Source organism: Ptychodera flava, chromosome 16, assembly GCF_041260155.1.
Source record: "Ptychodera flava strain L36383 chromosome 16, AS_Pfla_20210202, whole genome shotgun sequence".
Lineage (NCBI taxonomy): Eukaryota > Metazoa > Hemichordata > Enteropneusta > Ptychoderidae > Ptychodera > Ptychodera flava.
The window spans coordinates 34086064-34112142 of NC_091943.1; the positions used below are offsets into that span (position 1 = coordinate 34086064).

Genomic DNA, 26079 nt, shown 5'->3' on the forward strand with positions numbered 1-26079 from the left:
TCATCGATTCTTCTTCACTGAGAGTTTGATGAGTGATAGATCTTCCAGTCTATTTGGATCATCCTTCTCAAGCCTGACATTCTGGTAATGCACCTGAATTATACATAGGAAGTTAGGCCTTGGAAGGTTAAACCTGCAGAAGTTTTGTCCAAGTATTTTTACAGAAACTGTCTATGATTGCAATATTGTAGATATTGCTGTCTGTTTTTATCAAAATCCACCTATGTATGTAATTTTTCAGGCACAGGAATTATAGATGACATGTGCTATTATCATTGTCATTATCTTTGTCATTTTGGTCTGCCATTGCAATGTTGATAGATGTCGCATAAACTATAGCTCATCAATCTTTATCCCAAATCTGAACTTTTCAAGCTATTGTAATTATCCCCAATTATTTTTCCTCAGTGCAGTAAAATCCATACAAAAAGGGGGCGGTCACCAATGGGGAGAGTTGCTGTTTCTGAATGAGCAGTTTCACGTCTTTCAATGAAAGATTATTGTCTTCATTGATCATAGAGTGGCTACACTCAACTTTGACAGGTCACCTCATGGCAGAGCTGTCAAAACTTGGGTTTGGTCACATGATCAATGATACAATGGATTTCAAGTCTACCATACAATTATGTGTACTTAATAATCCTTTTGAACATATATATCACATTTTGTTGACATTTGATCCCTTAATAATCACCACTGTCTGATCGATTGTACAATGTGTCATTTGTACAATGACTGCATGTTTCTACAGTCAGATAAGGTACATGCCGGCAACCCCTTACCTACTTTATCCCCACAGGTTATTGATCTTTTAGAAAAGTTGTCACGTATGAGACAATTAGAGTTCACATCTGTGTGTGTAACCCGTGTGTTTTACCTAATGTGTGCATGTTAATTAGGTAATAAGCAACAGTTACCTCGACAATCGGGGTCAAAGGTCTTTTAAATACCAGGACTACATTCCTGTGGTCAGTATTTGTCCGGCGCAAGAATTTTCCAGAAATTTGAAATAACATTCTAAACTGTCTAATAACACACACCCTGAGGATACTTTGTGTTCTGTGATTGGTCAACCTCTTTCTGGATGAGTCTTTAAACAGCTGTACACCAGGTGCATGAATGATATGGACATTATAGACACATACATTCTCGGTTAAGTCATCACAAATTTTGATAGGAAGCTACAGTCTACGACCACTGAGCTAAAAATAGCTATAGACAGATTATTCTAACCACAGAATGGTTTATTTTAGTGCATGAACTAATAATAGCAAATATGTCGGATAAAATAAACTCAGATAAAACAGAGGTGTCAAAAACAGTTTAGGTGATTGTAATGTATAATCAACAATCAGCAATTAATAATTTGAAAGAAGACTAAGGTTTCAGCAAGACAAGGTCACCATCAGGGTCATTTGTTTCTTTCTTAAAATCATTAATAATTGTCCTATGACGTCATGAGCTGTACAGGATATTTTTTGTTAAATATTTTATTGTAAATTTACGTCAGGACTTTCTGTAACGGATTTATGACTGAGTGCTTGGCAAGTGAATACAGCATTTTAGATCTTGATACTTACCATGCACATTACTGAACTCAATTGATGCCCCACCTGTACATTAATTGTATGGGTCAGTAGGTGTACAGCTGACCCCTGTAACAGCACAATAGGGGCAAGGCACTAAGGACAACATAAAGTTTCAAGGGCCATCAAATTTTTTATGTATACCCATACTTCTCATTTAGATCTGCTATATTACAGCGCTGTAATATTGTTAGAACAAATACTGACCACTTGAATACCATACAGGCCTGTTTAAGAGATCTTTTTGAAAATGAATGTCACCTTTGATGTGGACATGTCAGAATCTATACATTCATTGATTGGCACATTGCCATTTCTGCCTTGTTGCATTTTGTAAGTCAAATAGAAGTAAAGCCACCAGCTGATCCCTAAGTAACCTAACATACTGGTATACCTACCCTAGATATACTGATAACTACTACCCTCTGACCACTGCCCTTTAATGCTATGCTTGCTTAACCCTTCCCCTTCCCCTCCCTTCCCCTCCCCCTCCTCTTCTCCCCATTTCCCTGCATATAAACTGAACCACCCCATTGAAAACAATTGGGATGAACTAAACTTTAGCTGTGTATGGGTTTAGTGTATCATCATGTCCATGTTTAAAATATTGCCATAGACATTTACTGACCCACCAAGTACATGTAATATTCATCGTCGGTGTTCCATGAAATTTTCCAGCTCTACATTAAGGTGTAATTACATGTGAAATATTTGTTCAGCATTTCCATGTTCTAATCAAGGTGTCTGTCTATCAGCTTTATATATGTGTGCTGGCTTGCTGCTCTAATGTTTTGTTGCAACAAAAAAAACTCACCTTTTGTTTGTTTGAATATTTGCATGTGAATTACCTCTATCGTGTCACGCCTAACAACATACTTGTACAAATGGACTGCTAATTTTATGATCTTCATGTGTTTAGATTCTCCGAGAGACTCTGCATCGACCAAGAAATTATCAGAGTCCAAATTTGCCAAGTTTGAGCAAGGGGAAGCTGGTAAAACCTCTGCAGCTGGCAAACCCAGCAAAAGGCTGGACACAGGTCGCTTTGCAAAATTCAGTCAGAGTGATTCTACAGGGGAGGCCAAGAGCAAACCCATTTTACCAAACTATTCCCGAAGGGATGGTAGTAAGAGAACATTATCAGTAGATAAAGTACAGGTGAGAATCTTTTTTGTGACCTTTTTTGCCCCAGGACTGTAAAATTCATAGTGGAATGTTCTGGGCAAAAGTAGGTTTTGTACATATGTACATTCATTAATGTCAGTTATGTATTAACCAATCTTGCAATGAAATATATGCAGTATGTATATGTGATATAATAATAAATTGTAACTACATGTTTTTACATAACCTTTACAGATGTTATGTGTTCAACGCACAGATCTGATAATGAAATAAGATTTTCTCAGACAAGAATATAAGTCACACGTACACAATGCTTGTACAATCTGCTTTGCAGATATTGTGAGCACAAATACTGATCACTTGATTATTGACATCAGAACTTTATATAAGAGATCTTTGCGAAGTAAAATTTCTTTTTAATGTAAATTTGTCAACATCTATACAATCATGCTCATAATGTGCCTATTGTCCAATTGAATATGAATTCACTGCCTCCAGGCTTCATATACCCTTGTACAATCTGTGAATATTCATTCTGTGTCTCTGTTGTAAAGCAGTCCTATTATTACCATTACAGGCCAGTAACACAATGAATTGTCATCACTGTGGAAAGCGTGTCTATGAAATGGAGAAATTGGTGGCAGATAAGTTGATCTTCCATAAGCCCTGCTTCAGATGCACTGAATGTAAGATGACTCTGAGGTATGTGAAAAAAAAAAGTGTAGTTTGTTGTTCCTCATTCATTTTCGAATATTGTTTGAGGATTATTTAATAATTATTGATTTGTCAGCTTACCGTTAGATAACTGGTATTGTAATGAGGAATTCTGTCAAACAGTCTATGTTCTGCTGTCAGTTGACCAAAAAATGTTGAAGTCCAGCCTGTGTGATTATTGTAAACTTTAGACTACCAAGTTCATGCATACATTGATAATGAGGGTTTAATTATCCTGTAAAGCTCTTTAATGTATTCATCTGTACTCCGTAAACAAGAGTTAAGTTCTTGTTTGACTGAAACCACACTGGCAATGAAATGCATGAATGACTTTGTCCTTGTAATGGTCCAAATGTTGAACTCATGTGAAGGACATGGCAGGGCCGGCTCACAAATCATTGGCTGTCTGAAGGGTCAAAGGTGAATATATTACACATCAGAGGAACAACGCTGTTTCACCCTGCCCCCTGTTTGTCAGCAGTGACGCTGGGAGATTAATTTTCAAAACAGCCACCAGCTCAAATCTTTGTATCCCTGACATTTTAGGTACCATGTCTCGTTCCACCAGGTCAACCGAAGCATTACAATGTGGCAGGTGAATCTATTGTGTTTTCAAAGCACAGTGAAAGCCGCCATTTTAGTCTGTGTGAATAAAGCCATTGTCATGATGTCGTTTTCTTCTGTGCGTTTTATCTTTACCATGTGTTGTATGAAACATTTATCATTGACAATAGATAAACACGCCTTGCCTGTACAGATCATGCACTGGCATTTGGTGAAAACATGTGCACATTGACGTAAATAAAATTAATGTGAATCAAGCCACTTTCACTGATCAGCATAAATGAGTTTATTAAAGTTATAATTGCAATCATGTTGTATTAGCAAAAAAATACCATTTACAGTTATCTGTGCAAACAGTAAATTGTGAATAAATCCTTCAACAGGGGCAATTTTGAATAAATCCTTCTGGATTGAAATGTAAAATCCAGAGACAGTAAATACACCAGAGTGGTACAAGTACACTGGATTTGATTTACCATCAATAAATTTCAATAAAACACACAAAGTTTTACCGGTTTTATTTTTTTGCTACTAATTTACCAATATTGTATTTTATTGAAATATGTGTTGTCTGCAAATGCTACAAGAGAATGTTTGTTGAAATAAATCTCATACTCTGACAGGGAGCTTAACTGCATAATATCATAAATTGTATGATGAAGTCTGCATTTTAGTAAAGTCTACGCGTAAACAGCATGTCAGTGTATATCAGTGCCTAATACCTTCCATTGTCACTTGAATTATCCGTTGTCAATGTGGTCTGATTTAGCAAACTTTTGTGGTTCAATGGACAAAAGCTGTTACCCTTGACAACATTTTTATTATGTTTCTTCTGTGAAACACAAATATTTTCTCATTTGTCTCCTTCAAGTAAAATTTTAGTCTTACAAATAACAATACAGTGTCTACAATGTGCAATATTACTGTCGACAAGTGAATTAAGTCTGGTGTAAAGTTCAATTATAAAAAATAAAGTCAGACTCTACACATGTACAAGCTTTTTTGACATAGATCACACACCATGTTTTCACAGTTGAAACAAAAATACCAGAAAATACTTGAAAAATTACCGCTAGTGGAACATATATTTAGGATCACAATGTCAAAATCGCACGGAAAATATGTTCTCAGGGTTCAAATGGGCAATTTATCGAATTATGGTTGTGTCGTTTCCAAATGTTGCCTGCAACAAAGAGTTAGAGCTGCTAGACAAAGTATGTTGTACGGTATACTCATGCAGGAAGAGTGCCCATTGCACAATACCTTTCCCTTACAGCTACCCTCACAAGTACTTGTAGCATGTGACATTGTATATACAAACATCAATGACATTGACTTGTATACAAAACACATATCATAAAACTACAAGGTCCTTTTGCTTCATCTATGCCCATACCTAATTGCCAAGTATGTTGATAGGCAATATTCGTAGTCCAAATTTATAGCATATTTATAATATGCAATCATACACATACAAGAGCTGAATTTCTACACTGGATGTTCATGTTGTCATTTGTCTCCTGGCCACCTTACGCTGTTTGGCTTTCATTACTGATTTATGTGTGTCCGTTATTCAATTTCAGTAAAAACTTCCACATATCCGTAGACTACATTGGCCAAGACCAGAACCATGCCACTTCCTAGTAGTTATCTGTTCATTCTAACAAAGCATGGCTGTGTAACCAAAGTATCATAGACAATAAAAATTGCAGTGTGTTGATTAACTCTTGAAATGCGGTGTAATGTATTTTAAAATTTGCTTTCCTCATTGGACAAGGTCTGCCGGTGTATCCCTATAAGAAGTCAAGCTATGACATGCATTTGATGAGCTTTTATGGTGAAAGTTGGAAAGCCATCCAGATATGGAGCCTTCTCTATGCATGTACATTTTGAATCTCAGTTTCTGCCACAGATTAGTGAAGAAAGCAGACAGATTTACAGGTCAATACACACCATCTAAACAAGCCATTTATCTTCAGTGTGAACGTCCTCAGTCAACTTTGACTCCGTTTGTAATAATAGGAAAGCTATGTGTGCACTTTACAGAGGTGTCAACACGTAGATCCTATTGCAATCACAAAACAGAACCGATGTAGAGGCATTGTGGGCACAAACAACACATTACAATAGGACAAGAAAAAAGGTTTTTCGTGCACTGTGGCTTACATTACAGCGATAACCAAATGGATAATATTTCAATGCGGTAAATAGAAATACAATACCTATTAAAAAACAGCATGATGAAAATTGAACCCCTTGCTGTTTTCATACCTCCTGCATTCTTTGAGAACGACTTCACTAGTTTTGATGTGAGTTTTAATACAGGATATAGCCCAATGACACCAGCTGAAGTATTCACAAGACGTGGTGACTACGTTTGAACTGAATTCATCACAGGACACTTGAAAAGCTACTGTTATCGTATCTGATGTCAAAATTGAGTAACAGCATAAATGATGAGAAATATTCGATTCATGTGTACACTTACATGTATGACGATAGGAAATGATTGCAGTGGCCGTAGAACATCATCACATCCATGACGTATTCCTAAAATTTTGTGTGATTCCGGCTACCTGCATTTCCAGACAACGAACACAGGAAGGATGGGCTGACCTTGTTGTACACAGGATGTTGCATGTTCCAAATATGGATAACAGCTAGCTACAGAATTTTCGTTTTATTTGAAATTATGCAGAGATATCTCACAAGCTGGCCAAAACAATCTTAATCCTTTGCAGAATCATATATACTAATACAAAATTACATAGAGAAAACAGTTGTTGCCCCAAGGCATTATTTGTTTGAAGTTTTTGTTATCAGGGAAGTGAGTTGTATGGTTCAACATTCTGAGATATGCTGAAAGGATACAGCTGAAAGAATTGTGGAAAAGACATAATTTGTATCCTGCTTATAGAAACAGAACGGATGTAGAAAACTATCAGATATTCTGTAATTTCTGGTGCCAACAAGAAATACTTCCCAGTGAGCGTAACTGATTCACCCATTCCCTGTAAACAGGTCCACAATCACCATCAAAAACAATGAGTTTGGGCCAAACCATGATGGTGAGGCTGAATTCTTCAAACAATGAAGATGTACCTGACACAAGCTGTATTTTGTATCAACGTCATTTCATGTTTGATTTCAGAATGTGTTGCATTTTTTGTTGTCAATGTGAAATAAATTTTTATGAAACGTCAACTTTGTACCTGGTAGATGCATAAACAATGTTCATACCTTTAGACATGTACTATTAATTGAATTTTTTGTGTATCGACAATCATGTTTGATGACAGCACATACTTTAATACTAATTCCAATCTACCACAGTGAAATTGTCAGTCTACCAGAGTGAAACTATCATCTCAAGACAGAAGAGAACTCAGTTTTCAGGCTTCAAAATAAAATAATATTAGTATGACAAAAATTGCTCTGAATTTTGATTGAGAGGAAGTAATTTCCACGTCGTATAGTCATTGTATATTTTCTTCCTGTTTAATTTGTCCACAGAGTCGGCAGTTATTCTGCAATCAATGGTAAGATTTATTGCAAGCCTCATTTCACACAGTTGTTCAAACTGAAGGGCAACTACAAAGATGGATTTGAAAGCAAAGGTTCGGCCGCCAAACCAGCTAAGATGGATAAAGGTAAGTGATAAAGAGTTTGCCAATTTCATTTACTTTCAGATTTTTTAACACTTACTATTAAACTGCCATTTCGTTATGAAAGTGACACATTTCCAGTATCTTTGCATGTTGGTGACTTCCGAGGGCGCTGTTTTCATTGCACATCAATAGCACTGCAAAGGTTACGAGTGTAAATATTCTACCAATGTGTCTGGGGTGTGTAGAGTAAGAAGAAGAGCCCCCATTGGATGCATTACTCATGCTGTTCTTCCTCTGACTGGAGTGTAGGCCCCCAAGGTTATTGATCGAGATCTCGGTGCTGTATGACATAGTCAACCCACTCTCTGCACATACCTCACTCCTTCCTGTGCAGTTTCCGAATACTGTTTCTGTTTTACTACGTCATTTGCACACGAAATACTTAAATAGTGTTCACTCCGTTACTGTGTTATTTCTTGTATCGTAAATTTTCGGAGCAGTACTTAAGACGAATCACTTTTCCAGTATGGGTAAGTTTATTTAAATCAGTTTCTCTGTGTATTGCGTTCATTCCATGGCATTTGGCTGTGCCGCACATGTTCAGGTTAACGTTGTGTGCCAGCATCAGGCTTTTGCAGCATATCCATATATAGTGACTTGCTATGCCAAATCATATATCAAAGTCTGCCCATTTTGTTTTCCCCTTCCAGGACTTTCAGATAGCATCTCACTTCCAGAGATAACAAAAATATCCCATTGTAGTTCCATCAGCATCCTTAAACCATCACTTTGTCAGACTTCTGTACTTCTGAAAATTCATTTCCATTGTGCACTTGATGTATGTTTTCTGTCAAATTGATATTAACCGTAGCTTCCTTTGTTCACGCCTGCATTGTGATTTACAGTGATGAGGTACACTTTAACTGTTCGCTCGCCACACAAAGAAATTTTTTCATCAATAAATTGATTTTTTTTTCACTCGCCTAAAAAAAAACCAATTCTGAGCAATTATGATGATTTGCACAGCCGAGCAGAGTGCGACTGCAATATGTTAATGTCCTTTGACCACTGAAAATGAGAAACTCAAAGTGAAGTTGATTCACTAAACGTTGTCAGACGGAATGAGTAATAAAACCGTCTAGCATTACGTCATCGCTACTCATCGCGCATACTAAGTATACTAGCAAAGACACTTGAATACTGTATAGATCGTATTGTGCTGTATTATCAAACAGCTAACACTGCAGGCTTTATTCTTCCGTTTTATGTTTTCTTTGGCAGTGTAGAACTTGTTTACAAAAGTAGAGTGGAAAATTTCACAGAAAGGAAAGAGGGTGATATATGGTCAAATTTTGTCGTATATTGAATTCAAGCACATGAACACACCCTCCTTCACGTGTACTTCTCCAATTCACCGTCCATCTGTCATTCAAGTCGTCTTGTTTGTCCTGTTGACACTTTCTGTCCATGGTAATGTTCACTTTGAGGTCAGACTTCTTTATTTGGAAGCAGGGCGGAGAGGTCAGACAGAAATCTGAGTGTAATTCCAGGCAGAGAAACCATAGACAGGAAACGGTGTAGTTTTTTTTACGTCCAGCATGGTTTTATGTTTCGATGGAGTCATGCCATTGTTTACAGTCGCTTCATAAATCACAAGGGTGCTAAAGATTAAAAACACTTTACAAGGGTTTAGTATTTTGAAAAATCACCTCAATTTCCTAGCACACTGAAAATTTTAATAGGTTTTCAAAATTACCTCTGTTTTAAGTACACAGAAAATGTTAATGGCATAAAATATTATCCGTTATTCATTTCCTCTAATGTTTTTCAGAAATTAAACACCCGTGAGCTATTAATTCCAAATTTCATGCCAGATATCGTATTCCGTAGAGACCTCATTTTCCGAAATACAATGCAGGCCACCCTTGGTCGCACCCTTTGACAATGAAAGGTATTTGACTTTTCTGTATACTGTGGGGTTGAAGCACAGGAAGACCCAATCCAAGAGATTATTGACCCTGATGAGACTTGTACTTGAGAAATGGGTGCAGTCAGTCGCAGATGGCCTTAAATAACTTATGAGATTTTCTGAAGGATTTTTAGAGGGTAGAATTTCACATCTGTCGACAGGTTTATCTCTGTCCCTACAGTCTAGGCAGTGCCCAGTCCATGCTTTGCTTAGTGTATATTAGATCAGTTCAATCCAGCTGGTAAAAACAAGAGGCTTAAATGAAAGAGCAGTTATCAGGGCAATAAAAGCTGTGCCCAGATTATCTGAAGCCTAAGCGTCTGATTTGCATATTAATTCATATTTGCAAATGAAATGGAAGGCAGCGAAGTCTGTTTGAATACAGTAATTTAGGAGGGTAATTTGTTTCATTCTATGGTAAAATTATTTGCATTGTACTTCAAATTGACATTAGAATAATATATTGCTAGACAGATAAGAATGCGTTTCATTGCTGACACATCTCCATTGATTATTGATGTTGTCCCAATACTGTAAATGCAGAGCACTCCACTTTTTTTCTGATCTGTAGCATTCATGCAGCTTGTATTATCAAAACTCAGGAGAAATCTAAATGTATTTTATCACTACATGATGTATTTCAGCGTGCAGTTCTATTGTTAAACAAAGCCAAGCTACTAATACTAATGGTCCAAACCCATAGTGAGTTAACATCTAAAAGCGATGTTGTTGAAACAGCAAGCTGAGTCAATCTGAGATGTTTTTAAGTCATGGTTCAGGCACAAGCTTTACTTGCTACCACTCTCGGTTAAGGGTTAAGGGTGTTTTTGTGTACAGCGGAGTTGAAAAGTACTTTTGCCTCAGTCTACCAAAACATGTATGCAACAAAGGAGGTTTTGTCCAGCGTTGACTTGGGTATTGTGTCCCTCATACATGGGTATGGGCGTGCCATCAGACATATTATCCCAGTTTGAACTCTAGTTAGCTATAAGAAATCACGAACATGATCTTTGTTGAAATTCAGTTGCACTGAAATCAGATCAGTCACGCAAATTCAACACAAATACTTTATTTTCATCGTGTCAAGAATGAAGGAGATTTATTGGCCATTTGAAAAAATATATTTTTCCAAAACTGATTCGCATTATCTCCTCATTCTCCATTCTTGTCTTCTCACTATTTGAAGGTTGAAGAAAGCAGTTTACCTTCAAATCTATGAAAACTACAATGAGGAAAATGCTTAATAACCTATCTAATATTGTATTATGTTATGTTTTTCGTCATCATTTCAAAGTGCTTAGGTGGAAGTGCAATGCAGAAAATGGAAAGATCGGTGCCATAAAAATGGTTCTAATTTTAGGCTTTGATAGTTTATGTTCTGTTTAAATTATGTGGTGAATTCAAGTGTATTTTAAGAATGAGCTAATTGTTTGTTACAGTCCATTACAAATACCAGATTATTGCGTTAATGTTCTGAGGTGTTGAAACCCAGATATAAAAGTCTCATAATGACTACATAGTTAGCACCAGACAAGCACTAGACATGCACAAGGCAATAGTGTAATCTGTAACAGATAATACTAGATTCACTGAGTGAAGGTCAATGTATTGACCTACAGCCTACAGGCAAAGAAGTCGGCAATGATTTACAGGCTTAATGATATGTGTATTCCAGTGAAAACTTTGCAAACAGCCTTCAAAAATTCCATTTCATTTGTTTATTGCCAAATTTGGCTTTGTTCAATGAAAGTAGAGTGTAATTAATAATAATAATATAATAATAATAATTTATTCATTTATAAAGCGACTAAATCCACACAAATAGTGTGATCAGAGACGCTGGGTAAAATACAATCAATTTTAAAAAGGTTACAAGAATTAAAAACAAACAAAAACAAAAAAATACAATGAATGAGTTCAGTTAAAAGCAGAATTAAAAAGAAATGTTTTAAGACTTGATTTAAAACTTGTCAGGCTTGGGGAGCGACGAACCTCAATTGGAAGATTGTTCCATAAAAAGGGGGCAGCAATACTGAACGCACGATCCCCATATTTCTTTGTGCGCGACCTGCTTTGACACAGTTTAAATGGTCAGCGGACCTTAGATTACGGGTTGGGACGTACAAATTAACCATGCTAGAAAGATAACTTGGACCGAGTGAATGGATACATTTAAAGGTGAATATAAGAATCTTAAAAACAATACGTTGAGACACAGGCAGCCAATGCAACTGAAACAAAATCGGGTGATATGCTCAGTGACTCTTGAGCGAGTTACAATTCTGGCAGCTACATTCTGGATACGTTGAAGGCGATCAATTGAATATTTCGGAAGACCATAAAGAAGCGAATTACATGAATCAATGCGTGATGTCACAAAAGCATGAATCAACTGTTCCGTGTCTGATCTAGAAAGATATTTGCGAATATTTGCAATGCGTCGTAAGTGAAAAATAGCTGAACGGCAGATATTGTTGACATGAGGGTACATTGTAAGAACAGAATCCAGGATAACTCCAAGACTTTTTGCCTGACTTTGAGCAGGAATCAGGGTGTCAGAAGTATACCCCCATAGTCACTGCATATCATTTGATATGTTGTGTATATTACAACTGTTTGACAATCGTCTTGTTCATATCACTGATGTTCCTGAACCCTTGGTTTATAGAGAATTTAGAGGAATGTCTCATTCAAAATATTTTTTAACCAATCAAAGTCACAATTGAAAAAACCTTTACATTTTAGTTATGTATTCTTTAGGGCAGTGTCTTGAGAAGCAGTCAGTCAAATTTCACAAAAGTTAACCCATACATTAGATTCCAGTACATTTTATGTTGTACGGTATATAATCATCATAGACTGGTTGCAGGAAAGACATTGCAGAACTGTACTGAAAGTTGTAGAGGTTTTATATCAGGCTGGTCATCGTTGCTGGTTAAAAGAAACTGAATTGTGTTATCCAGAGTTTATTCATGTACAGTCATGCATGAAATCTGCAACCATCACTCAATCAAGGCCTTGCTGGGATGTCCTTCAATGCTGACATAAGACCAGTGTGTTATGTCATTTTGGTTTACGTGATTTCATGCTTCGCCGCTGACAGCCTGTCATTTGTTGTGATTTTTGAAACACAGGTTTTTCTCAAAATACCATCGGTATAGCCCAAAGCTGAATTGGTTAAAACAGGAGACAGATCAGAATTGTCAGGTGGAGATAGAATTGTTTTAATTCTGAACCATTGGAGGGGAATTCCCCTCCCCTTCATTACCTCTGCCTATACATCTCCCTGGGACCTCGATTTCTTTATGGCAATTCCGCAAGCACACCCCGAGGCAATTATGGAAAGGATTCATGCATGCTTATCAATCATTAACTTGAGATTTTTATCTCAGTGCCTGAGTTTATGTGCATGAGTGTGTCCGTCCAACCCTTCCTCAGATAACCTGGAATAGATTTCTTTGAAATTTGACACGAGAACTATTTTCAGTGACATAAATACTTGTATGCCTGTCACAAACATTATTTACTAAATTATATCCTATAGTTATTAATTCAACCACGCCCTGTTTTGTGAAGAAAGTATTCTTCTGCCATGACTTTAATGATATCTTGAGAAAAAAGAAAAGTCACAGTAATAGAATTGTAATAAATGGGCAAGGGGAAGTGTATTTTCAGTGCAGAAAATCTTATCATATTATAAATCTTTTTAGTTGATTCATTTATAACAGGCAGATTTTCATGAGAGTTTTTGCTTTCCAACATCGCCAGCAAGCTTATCTTATCATAAGCATTTGTGTTTTGAAAACTCAGGGGAACTCATGTACCAGGAAAAGTATTTTAAACACTAGAATAATACTGTATAAAATGTATTTAGAATTTCCCCAATGTATTAACAGTCATAGAAAAACTCAAACTTGTGAACACATTTGCAAGGCAATGCAGTACCAGTAATTTTCAAATTTCTGGAAAAGATTTATAATCACACTTTGCAAGTGTCAATGAAATATGAAATTTTCTAATTTGTAAACCAGCAACTGTTTTTTTCTAAACAAATTGTTAAGAATTGCTAACAAGGTGCATTTGAAATGAGTTATGAAACATGGCTGATACATGTATCAGTCACGGCTTGACTCCAAATTGTGTGACATTTTGCTCTTTCTTCTTCATAATGCTGGTTACAATTGCTGCAGTTTGCAAATCTGAGCTAATAGCACTCGTTACTGTCAGCATTTACATCATCACGGACATCATTATTGATGGATTGTAGACATAGTATATCCAACAATGTCAGTAACGGCTGCCATTCATATATCATGCCAACAGCAAAGATAATGAATTATGTTCATCCTCATTAAATGAAAATCTTTATCATCATGGAAGAGAATATGAAGAAACAATATCAAAAGATCAGTTGAGATCAACCTCAATTTCTTGTTGTTTTGTCTGGAAGCCCATACCCCTTTGAATTTTTTTTCATTTTCTTTGCATTGATTGGGGTTTATTTCCCAGTGCTCTGCTCCAATGAAAGATGACATTGTTTTTTAGCTCACATTTGGTGTACCAATTTGAGGTTATCGTATAAGCTGAATCAGTTCATTTTTTTGGTTTGATATTAACTTCCTTCAGTTAACACTGAAATGTGCAAGTGTATCAACCAGCATTAGTCTTGACTATAGTCCTTTTGTATAAAGTTACCCAAAGAAAGTGCTGACTTGTGTCAAAGTACTTTATGATGTACATGCCAATGGAAAAGTTTCGTATATATTCCAATCAGCAACTGATGCACAGTGAAGTGTCAAAGTATCCACAACACTTCTATACTACATGTATTTCAGGATCAATTTTTTCTTCCCATACTGTGAAGCATGATGAAAATACTCATGAAATATAACCTTTTGTTAGTTTTGATGTCTTGGTTTCCAACTGTGTTTCATAAACTAGCAGTGTCTTGCCACTCTCACAGCCCCATCATCTAACAGTATCATTCTCTCAAGTGACATTTGTTCCGTACACTCTGCAAGTCTTAATGTGAATCAAACAGATTTCAACACATTCTGTACATATTTCAGCAATACATGTAAATCACAATGTTTCAAACACAGTGTTTGGCCTACTACAGAGTCTCACCAACTGTCAATCATATCTTCATCATAACTCTCGGCTGAAAATATTTAATACTAAGTTTTTTGCACTTCATATTAACCAATACCAAGAAAATTTTTTTGAGTTTATAGAAAATGTTGCGTTGCAATTTATAGCTGATAATTATTATAATTTTGGGGCACATTTACTTTTCAGTTTACAAATAATACTAACAAAAATGTTATAAAAATAGCAGCTGAAATGTATTAAGTCTCTATAACTTCTTGTACCGGTAGTGTAAATTCAGCATTTGTCTCAGAAGGCTTATGAGAAATTCCACCCCAGACACAATAGTGTTAAGTTATCTTTAAAAGAGACAAACTCATCATCTTTTGAAATTATTTTGGTTTGTAATGTTTTCTTGAAAATTATCAAGACTGTTTTGTTAACTTAAATATAACACTAGTTCATTGCCCAATATTAGTACGCACACTATTTTTACAGAAATATCATACAGATATACAAAAATATGTAAAGTCGTTGATCATGTAATTTCTGGTGTTTATGAGGAACCTGTAGGTAAAGTGCTACAATTTGTACATGTACATGAACCTAAAAGCAGTGATAGAGTAGATATCTGACAGCCAATTACTAAGTACATGTGGTTTGAGCAAATTTGCTACAGCCAATGAGAAATTACATTGATTGGTAGCAACTTTCTGACAGCCAATGACTTAGTATGGTATGTTGAGTAAAAACTGATTTGTTACAGCCAAGTGACTCACCGTATTAATCTGTCACCTGCAGAATAAACTTTATAATTTCCATGAAACAAAGACAACCAAGATGATTCAGAAGAAGTGATTTTGACTCTTCTATGCTGCAGTTATAACAATCTTTTCTTGCAAAGAATCAACTGTGCATTGTATGTTACACCAACTTAATCAGTTCTCACTTGGAACTCACTAATCAATACATGAGCACTGTAAATGATACTGATAATCTCTCATTATGCCTTTTATTTCTTAGTTTGAAATTCACATGGTACTAACACACGGAGATCTCACCTCTCTGTATTTCTGACGTTAGATTCTATCATGTATGATTACTGACCTCTCACATCCAATTTCTCATAGGTTTCACTGGTTTACAAACTAGAACTTTCTTTTTACGATATTCGTTTTTTCACCCTTTGACTATCGTTTGCTAACAATGTACATGTGCTGTTTGAGCTCTGAAATCTCCCTTCTTCAGACTCCACAGAGGTTCTTCAACTGGAGGAGAAATTAAACTTGTCCACTGAAGCAGTAGATAATGAGCCATGCAAGCATTTTTGACATCAGATGGCATGTAGGTCTCAAAACACTCCTTGGTAAAAAATCTTCACATGCCACAATTTACAATAATCCAATTTACATGCTCGATGTCTACCTCTGTGTATTTGGTTTTGATTTTCCGCTTTCTGATATTTTTTCATGTCTAATGCCAGCCTTTGAACTTTGGTTGTTGAGTTTCTTAAACCTAAGTAATTGTAATTTTTGAAAAACTTTTCAATATTTTGTTCTCTTTCAGCACACTTTTCTGGTATACTTCCTACAGCACATTGCTAAATATAGTATTCTATTTGTATAGACAGTGCATTGATGTGGAAGGTTAACCGCTGTGTATGATAATTGAAGTCGTGTCTAAAACAAAGACTTATTGTCAGCAAAAAGCCTGCATATAATGATTATGCTTGTTGTGTGTACAGGCTGAATACTGGGTATTTTCACATGCTGATTGGAGTAGATCAAGAAACTGTTGTTGATGCAGTGAACAAAAACTCTGAAAAATTTTTGAAATCTTGCAGTTACTTAGGCTTTGACCAGTGAGTTTCCAAGCATCAACAATTTAAGCCCAGCCTTCAATCTAGCAGGAAGTCTGATGGGCATCTTTCGACATCACACATTTCCAAAATATTCTCAACAACCATTCTTCAAAGACTGATATTTTGTTAAAGGTCATGTTTTGTGGACGCATGCTACAATACCACAAGTTTGTTTTCTTTTTCTGTGTTTGTGCATGGTGCATTTCTAATTCTAGATTTTGATTCTAAAAAACTTGTGCTCATAAAATTGCATTTCATACTCTTCCCTAGTAATTATATAGCTGGAATAGAATTTTAAATCGTAGGACATCCGGTGGTGAACAGAAAAGTGGATTAATAGCCTCTCTATCTTGTTTTCAAACTGAACTTTGACATGATCTATAAGACGGTAACCATGATATTTGTGACAAGTTACCCTTTGCCAGACAATATTAAGTTATCAATGTATTTCATGTAATGGTATTCTCGTTCAAAATTATTCAAGTAAATCATGTTGTTTTTGTCACCAAAAATCTGCAACATCTGAAAATCTGCAATCATATCAGCAGTGCGTGCAACTTCACAAGAACAGTAGGAAGGTTTATCAATCCAGAATGTATTGAAAACACCCAGAAAAGCACCAGTATTGCACTCCTGAACTGGCTGTTACAGACTTGAATACATCTGTTTACATCAGCAATAAAGTTTTGCTTCAAAGTAACATGAACAGGTCATGTAGTCATCTCAAGGAAAATTTCCCATGGTGCTTTGCAGGAGGTGTGACAACTGTAGTGTATTGATACAAGGGGTACCTTATTCTTGAAAAGTCATATACAAAATTGTCGACAGATAAACACGGATGTCCAGAAGTTATGTATCTGACATTCAGATTCACCTGAAAATCTCACACACCATGGAAACAAGTCATAATCTGAAGAAGGGCAAAATTTACATTTACCATATGTTTCCATTTTCATCCCTTGGATAGGAGGAAAATTACTTTAAAATCTGAAGTCTCAAAATGCTATTTTATAGGCGATCTGTATAGTAAACATCTTGTTCAGTACCCAGCATTTTCTTGAGTCTGCTTTCAGTGTTTCATATGTCCATCGTCTGGCCTTTTCAATCTGTGCCGCTTATTATTACAAATCATACAATATCTTTCTGTTGCTCTGCAATGAAATGCTACGGGCCACATTTTGGCATCTGTAGCAACAGCTCTGCAACGTGATTGTTGTATCAGAAGTTATTTGTAAGTTGAGTGACAGGTGTGTGTGTGTGTGCTGATCCTAGAAAAGGGTTCTTATTCATCAGATATACTTGTATTTATAAACATATCAAATCTTTGTCAATGTACAAGACAGAATTCCACTATCTCATTCTTACAATTTTACAACATTTTGGTCCTTTCTTTGATATGGTGACCATTGGCTTTTCCCCCTTTCTTGACCTCTCACTATTTGGATGTCACTTTAGAGTCACGCACATCATGTACGTCTATCTACCCTGGGCTGCCTCTCCTGTATCCTCTGTAAGCCTAAGCATTCTCCAAACCTGGAGTTAAACATCAAACGGTTGTTGCACATCTTTAAGTAATATAAGTAGCTCAGAGCATAGCTACAGTGTAGTGATGTATGTAATACAGTCAGGCTTTTGTCAGAACCAGTAAACAAATCGCAATGTTGTAAAATTTCCAGTGTGCGATAATTCTGTGCTTTGTAAAATATTGACATATGTTAGCTTCAGCCATAACTGTCTTAACAGTCACAGTAGCAGGGACTCAGTCGCAGTCACCAATAAAAGTGATAATTATTCCAAGACATGACAAATGTACCTATCTTGTTCAAACACACACAATTTCACTTCAAAATATTCCATTCATTTGAAAGGTACCACTCAGGCATATACCATGTAACATTGTAAAGTGTACATTGAACGCATGTACCAGTGACTGTAGAAAGAGATGTAGTGACAAATCCTGGTTAGAGAAGTTACGTCACATTAGCAGTGAGCACACACTGTATGTGCTGTAGAAAATCTGGCAACTCTGCAGAATACGGGACCCTCACTATTAGCACTGGTTTAATCCTGCACTCTGGTGTCCTAATGAGTGTTATTCCACTCATTGATTATGAAAGGCTACCAGAGACATTGATATTTGCAATGATAAGAATGAGAAGTGGGCAAGTATTTTGCAGGTTTGCCAGAAATCCTTTACTTGTATGGCATATGCATATTTTGGTGATGTTATACTAGGTTGTGCCATGATCCCCCATCCCTGGTCAGTTGGTGTGGTTGTGTAATGTTTTCAGTTAATAACAAAAAGCATGCCTGCACCTGTTGTCTTGCCTGACTTTCCATATTATTCTGTCTGTTTTTCAGTTACCTTTTCCCCCATTCCATCAATACCTGTACGCAAAATATTTGTTAACTACTATTTTTATTATTTTATGTAATAATTTTCACTATTCATCATTATATCTTACTTAGAGAATGTTTGTTTTACAACAGATATTTTGGAATGACCTGTTCTCCATCTACAGCTACAGTATACATATAATAGTTTTTAGCGGGGAAAAACACCATACTGTGATTCATGTTGTTGTATTATTAACAAATATTATTTGGACTTTGTTTGCAGACATCACACCAACAGACTCATCAGAAGATTTTACAATGGAACAAAATTATTCAGGACCTAATGAAGAACAAGAAAATGATAGAGACGCCGTTAATGTATACGTCGGGTTGAAAGGCGTCAAAGATAAATTTGAACATGGAGAAGTCAACAGTGTAGTTACTCAAGAATATAAACAAGAAGAACAAATCGGTGAAGAATCGGGTCAAGTCGCCGAAAATGAACCAATTCTTCGTACCGATGTTGTCAGGGCTACTGAAGAAAAAGAGGAGCCCAGATCATTATATGCCGGTCTGAAATCTGCCAGAGAGAGATTTGAATTAGGATCTCCAGAAAGCAATGAAGTATCCAAGTCTTATGATTATCAAGTTGAAGTTAAACAGCTAGCGATGCATACTAATCACGAAGAAGAAGCCACCACAGAACAATTTGCAGAAAATGAACCAGAAGTACGACATGATGTAGTGCGCGAGTCGGACGAACCAATATCTGCCCCCGTGCCAACCTTTGGTGGGCTGAAGTCACTGAAGGACCGATTTGAAAAAGGAATGGTGAAGGAAGTCGAGACGAAACCAAAACAGATTGTGATTCCCCGATATGAGAAGGAAGAAGATGATGGCGGGGATGAAGTTGATGACAACGAGGAGGAGAGGAGGAAGGAGATGGTTGAACAAAAGAGACCCAAGTTGACCTACGGGGGAGCAAAGTCACTGACTGCCAAGTGGGAAAGTGGTCAGGTGCATAATGTAGAGGTGAAAGAGAAAACCAAAGTGGAAATACCTGCAAGATCTGAAGACGAAGAAGAGAGGGATACCAGTGGAGTCAGCGAAAACAACCCTACTCCCAGGGATGATGTTGTACGGGAGTCTGATTACAGAGAGGAAGTTTTCACGACCAGCGCCAAAAAGCTGAGAAATATGTGGGAGAAAGGTGAGGTGAAAACTGCTGAAAAGACTGTGAAAAAGATTGAGATACCAGTCAGGTCTCTCGAAGATCACGATGACGAAAACGACAACCCCCAGGTGTCAGAAAATCAACCTGTGCGACGAGACGACGTAGTCAGAGAGGATGACGACGATCAAGAAAACAGGATAGTATTTGCCAGCGCAAGATCTTTGAGGGATCGTTGGGAGAAGGGAGAGGTTGAGACCGCTGCTAGAATTGAAAAACAAAAAGTTGAAATTCCTGCCAGGAGCGGAGATGAGGACGAGGAAGATACGAGTGGCCATGTTTCCGAGAATGAACCAGTGCAACGGGATGACGTGGTCAGAGAATCAGATGTGTACAATGGGGACATTTTCAGTAGTAGTGCCAGAAGCATAAGAGATAAATGGGAGAAGGGAGAGGTTGAAACTGTCGCCAGAATTGAAAAACAAAAAGTTGAAATTCCCGCCAGGAGTGGGGATGAAGAAGAAGACGAGAGTGGACATGTGTCTGAGAATGAACCAGTACAACGAGATGACGTCGTCAGAGAGTCTGACTCATTTGATAGTGACATTTTCAGTAGTAGCGCCCGCAATCTAAGAGATAAATGGGAAAAGGGAGAGGTTGAAACTGCCGCTGTCATCAAGAAGGAAAAGGTAGATGTGCCTCGAAGTCAGAGCGGCGAGTCCGATGAATTCAGGGACAGACAAGTTTATGAAAATGAGCCAGAACAACGGGAAGATGTGGTCAGAGAATCGGATCGTTACGAAGCCAGCACGTTTTCAACGAGTGCCAGAACGCTAAAAGACCAATGGGAAACTGGAAATGTGAGTCATGCAGAGTTCAAGTCTGAGAAAGTGGAAACAAGTCCCAAGTCTCTTGAAGATTTTGAAGGGTATGAAGCGAGATATTCAAGTGAAAACGAGCCAGAAACAAGATCGGATGCGGTGCGGGAGACGGACACAACAGAAGATATCAAATTGTCAGTTAGTGCGAGTGCCATGAAGAGCAAGTGGGAGGTTGGTGACGTCGCTCACGCTGAATTCAAATCAGAAAAGGTAGAGCTCACACCAAAATCATTTATACATGGTGATTATGATGAAGGTGACCAGGAGAACACTCGTGGAGAAAATGCTAGCGATCTAGCAGCAGAGCTGTTTGCCAGTGAAGACAAAGAAAGTGACTCCCCGCAATCACCAGAGTTCAATGTCAGTAAAGACGCCGATGACTTTGAGAATTTCTATCAGAACACTTCATATCATCGCAAATCGGACACTGAGGACAGCTCCCCTGTGTATGAAAATGTTGAGAAGGAGACCCTCTTGTATGAAAATATTGATGTTGGCAAATCTTCACCTGAAGATGAATCTGCATCTGATCAGAAGTCTGGTTCACCAGATAAGTTGATTGATTGGTCCACTGATGACTTTGGTGAGAAACAGCATCAGATTGAGGATGATGAGGATAACTTTGCAGTGAGACACAACCACACAGTACCAACTGAAAATTTACTGGTAAGTTAAGTGCTTGAATATATTTGTATGAACTTGAGAGGTGTGTCCGATGTTGCCAAGTTCGCCATGATCAGAATAATGCTGTGTATTGTCCTCTGACCAGCATTGTGAGGTGAAACTCTGTAAATTTAAATAAAAAAAACTGAAGACTGTTTTTCGTAGAAAATGTTCTGCAAGTAGCATTTTGTTCAGCCACTGTTCTGGTGTTTGACTCTAGAACAAACTCTGAAAAAATATATTTTTCAAAAAAGAGAGATATTCCCTTACTTTCAAATCACCATGATCGTCACCTGTCCTAAAATTATTTATGATATCACACTATCATTTCAAATGTATTGGTTCTCTTCAAGCCAAGCCTTTCTTTTTGTCCTACTCCCAAAAGAAAATGTAAACATGTATAATGTAGCTTGCAAACACAGCATCTACACATGAAAATGCCGTGCTATTGTTTACATTTGAATTCTAGCGCGGACAAGAATTCTCTCGTCAACAATAACAATGTAGTTTACATATGTACAGGCTGAGTTGACAAGCTGTATACTGTGTATCTCAACATGCTTTGTTGGGGAGCAGAACAAGAAACTATAGTTGACATTACATAGTAGTGAAGAAAATGATCAAATGTTACAGTTACTGGCCCTTTACAATAATCAGAAGTTATTGTTTATTTGTTTCGTCACAACACTGACAGTGTCATCGTTGCTTTTGCTGTTGCAGTGGATTGTTTAGTCTTGCCTTTTCTTGTTGCTGTTGAACATTCTACACTTTTCCAAGAAGTAGTCAATTGTACAACTGCACTTCACGATTCTAATGCACTAACCCTTTGATTGTGTGGTCTCTTCTCCAGGACTTTTAATACAGCAATGGAACACTGCGCACAAGAATTGTACTTAAAGAAACGACTAAGGACAGCGTACATTATCTAAATGGTTACTATGACACAAATCCTGAACAGCGTACATTATCTAAATGGTTACTATGACATAAATCCTGAAGAAACATCTGAAAGTCTGTGATCTGTGAATATCTTTCAAGAACATTGACTTTACAAACACTAAGATGGTGACTTCTGCATTCAATACTGTTCTTCGTTGACAACATAACAATGAACTTTTCATTTTGACTTGCTTGAGGACACTTTACCTTTGTATATAGCATACCCGTACTCTGAAGACATATATGTTTGAAAAGTGCTTTTTTTGTGGCTTACATTAGAATTTGACCATTTTGTCTGCTTGCTGATGAAACATGACTTTCAAGTTTAACTCGGTGCTTGCTGTTTGTATCTGGACTCTTTATGTACCCAACCATATGGATCCTGTTGAGATTTTGGTGGAAGACATCATCTTGTGCTGTGACAAAGTTACAGTCGTTCAAAGATTATATTGATAATTTTTGTTTCACCATTAATCATCCATTTTTAAGTAATGTGCATGCTAAAACAATGAACTTGCTGTCACCTGATCGCAATGTGTCTGTCAGGCCATGTTAAGTGGGGATAATTCAGTGATATGATATCATAATACAATTCATGTAAGAAAGTCTCAAAGACATTATGAATGTAAATGTGAGAGTGAGCTAGCTTTGCAAAAACATTTGAGAACTCAATATGTAAGTGTGATGATCTGTATAAATAACTGCCTTCATGTTTATATGTAACCAAAATGACCAAAACGGCACATGACAAGCTCCTTTAACCCTGTCATGCCCACATTTTGGAATGGTCCAAGTGTTTTCAATTGGCACAGTCAGACCACTGAAAGCAGATGCAGGGTGAAGGGTTTCTAGCTAAAACTGGTTCATGTATCAACGAGCTATGCTCTCAGCTTTTCGGAGTTATTGCATATTTACTGAACGAAAGGTTACAAGTTCATAGGCCGTACATGGCACAGGAGAGACACCAAAGTATTTGTTATATTTGTCTGGTTAAAAAGTAGTTTTCAGTAGTGAAATTCAATTTATCAGTGCATTTTGTAAAGTGTAGCTAGTGTAGAAGATATGCATGCATGCCTGATATGATGAAGGTTAGGGAGTACACAAGGAACTCTTCCATCAAAGATGAAGAAATGAAATGGAAAGGCAGGTGAAATGGTTGGATGTTATAGTCAGTGTGTTTCAATGTCTGTATCTTTGTCTTTTTCAATATCGTATTCAAGGTCATTTATGTCGAATTCTTTATCAGAGCCGGTCAACAATTGTTTCATGAAATCTTATTCTTTTCTGATTGTAAGACAAAGAAGTATTTTTCAGTGAGCGTAGTTATTATAAATTGCTACTATTAACTGTTATCTTTGAAAATGGGGGTGTTAACTTGAAACATGGAACTCTAATGAGAAATATTTTGGGGGAAAATTTATACGAAGTTTGTCATTTTGGGATCATATTTGCTATGTTTTGTTTAAACTCTTTTATGCTGTATACTATGGTTTTTCGTTTTTTTTCTTTAAGTTCAAGATACTTCAGCCTTACTCATTGTACATTGTTATGTATATTTGTCCTTATGAATATTAATGGCCTTGGGTTGTTTGAAGATATCTATCCCTCACACACTAACTCACTAGTTCACGACAATTTATGCAAATTGCATAGCAAGTGTGAGATGTTTTCCTCAGTAACTGCCTAGCAACTGTTACCATGCCAATTACATCAGTATGAGACCTAGGGCAAGACCTGCATTAACAATCGGTTGTTTGCCAGGTCTGCTTACAGAAAATTTGAATTACCTTCATATATCAGAGGTTCAGGACTGAAAGTTCATGATTTTGAGGAAGTCCACGTCAAATTTGAAACTTCTGTTTCTGTCTAAATTCCTGCTGAAGGAAAATTTTGGTAGCTTACACAGAACAAGCATTGCAGAATATTAAGAGATTTTCATCATCACCATTTTGTTAAAGTCACGTAATATAAAGGTAATCTTGCAAGTCTTACCAATTTGCAGAAGGCCATATCACATGTGCATGCTGTTAGTTTTGAACATCCGGTTTACTTCAAAGTCATTGGTGCTACTCTCTTGATACTTGTTGGACCAATCGTAGACCCTGAACTCGGGTCTGTTGACCAATCAGGAAATTTATGGGTAATGAGTGACAGGCCATGGTTCAGACTGGTCTTTGTACAATGAGAAAGGGGGACATTATCTGAAGAATGTAAAAAAATTTGTTATATTTGGTTTCAGTTGAGGCAATTTTTCTCAGAATTTAGGTATATTTTTTGTTACACATTAAAAACACCGCAATTGTTTTGTCAATTTACATCACTTTCATTTTCAAAAGTAAGTCACTTTTGAAACTTCAATAAACTGCTGTAGTGTAAACAAAGGAGGGTTATCACACTGATTGAACATGTTTTTTTGTCATTTAAAATAAACTATGTTTAAGAAAGTTAAAAGAAATATGAAGATTTACATGCACATACAAGTACATTAATGCATTTACTTAGAGTAATATTTTATCTAGATAGCCATAGAGGGGAAAAAAGAGACTTGTAAATGCATTGATCATTCCTACTTTGCATGGTTTAAGGACAAAGAATTAATAAAGTAATCAACATTCTAATGATTTTTATGGAAGATTTTTCAAACTTGCCAGCAGGTAGTTAGACTTAAAATATTGGCGTTGCATTTAATCATGAAATTACGATTTTTAGTTCATATGCAGGATTCAAGCAGCCACCGTAACTATTTTCTAATGTAGAATTTTCATACTCTTTTTTCCTAGTTTCTTTTCTACTTCCTCTATCATTTAATCTAATGTAATTTTACTTTGGCCACACACTACTATGCAAGAGAAAATATTTGGAAAAAACCCAGAAAATTGTATTTGCTGGTATTATTCAACATATTTTGCAATAAGTTGACAATACACTACCCCAGTGTAGTTCCCAACCCCCTCTTCATGGTACACAGTGTATTTTCTAAAGCCCGTGAAATATCAAAATAGTCCCCCATATCTTATATCCTAGGGATCTATCTTTGGGATCAGGTTTTTTCCATGGTAGAAGATCAACTTTTCTTGGAGACTTTGTCATACTATTCATATGCAAATTAAAAGCTGTATTTTTGTAGTGTGTTTGATTTCATATAGTGCCGACTTAATTGTATCTTGATATATCATCATTACTGGCAAAAAACAAATAAAACGCTCATCATTGCTATACCACTATTGTCACTTCTCTTTATCCTACATTGGCATCATGGTAGCTTCACGTAAGGGTTTACATTTGTAAGGGGATGGTTGCTGTAAAGATGGACAATGTTTTCACCATTTTGTTTTGAACGTCAATCGCAAGGTCTTGTTCTACTCCCAAAAGCATGTTGAATCACAAACTATTTATCTAGTCCGCACAGCATCTGTATGGTAGGATGTGCTGTTGTTTACATTTCAATTCTAGTCCGGACCAGAAACTCACGTGTCAACGATAACAATGTACTGGCAAAGTTGATAAGGGGAACACCATTTGATTTCTTGGGGGGGGGGTATGGAGGATTTTGAGAAAAAAAAAATTGTCGCC

The 26079-nt window shown here is 36.7% G+C and overlaps 1 protein-coding gene across 12 annotated transcripts in view; it reads left to right on the forward strand.

The window, feature by feature from the left end:
* LOC139114653 (uncharacterized abhydrolase domain-containing protein DDB_G0269086-like) overlaps positions 1-25724 on the forward strand; it is a 53150-nt gene extending 27426 nt beyond the window's left edge. For 7 of the 12 annotated variants that reach the window (XM_070676491.1, XM_070676493.1, XM_070676494.1 and 4 more), the window contains 5 exons: positions 2506-2744; positions 3289-3413; positions 7503-7639; positions 19136-21570; positions 22418-25724. In XM_070676491.1, coding sequence (XP_070532592.1) covers positions 2506-2744; positions 3289-3413; positions 7503-7639; positions 19136-21570; positions 22418-22426 — 2945 coding nt within the window. In that variant the 3' untranslated portion in view covers positions 22427-25724. Of the gene's footprint in view, positions 1-2505; positions 2745-3288; positions 3414-7502; positions 7640-8097; positions 8128-19135; positions 21571-22417 lie in introns of all 12 variants that reach the window. The other 5 variants (XM_070676489.1, XM_070676492.1, XM_070676490.1 and 2 more) reach the window with 1 other exon arrangement.
* Positions 25725-26079: the final 355 nt, after the last annotated feature.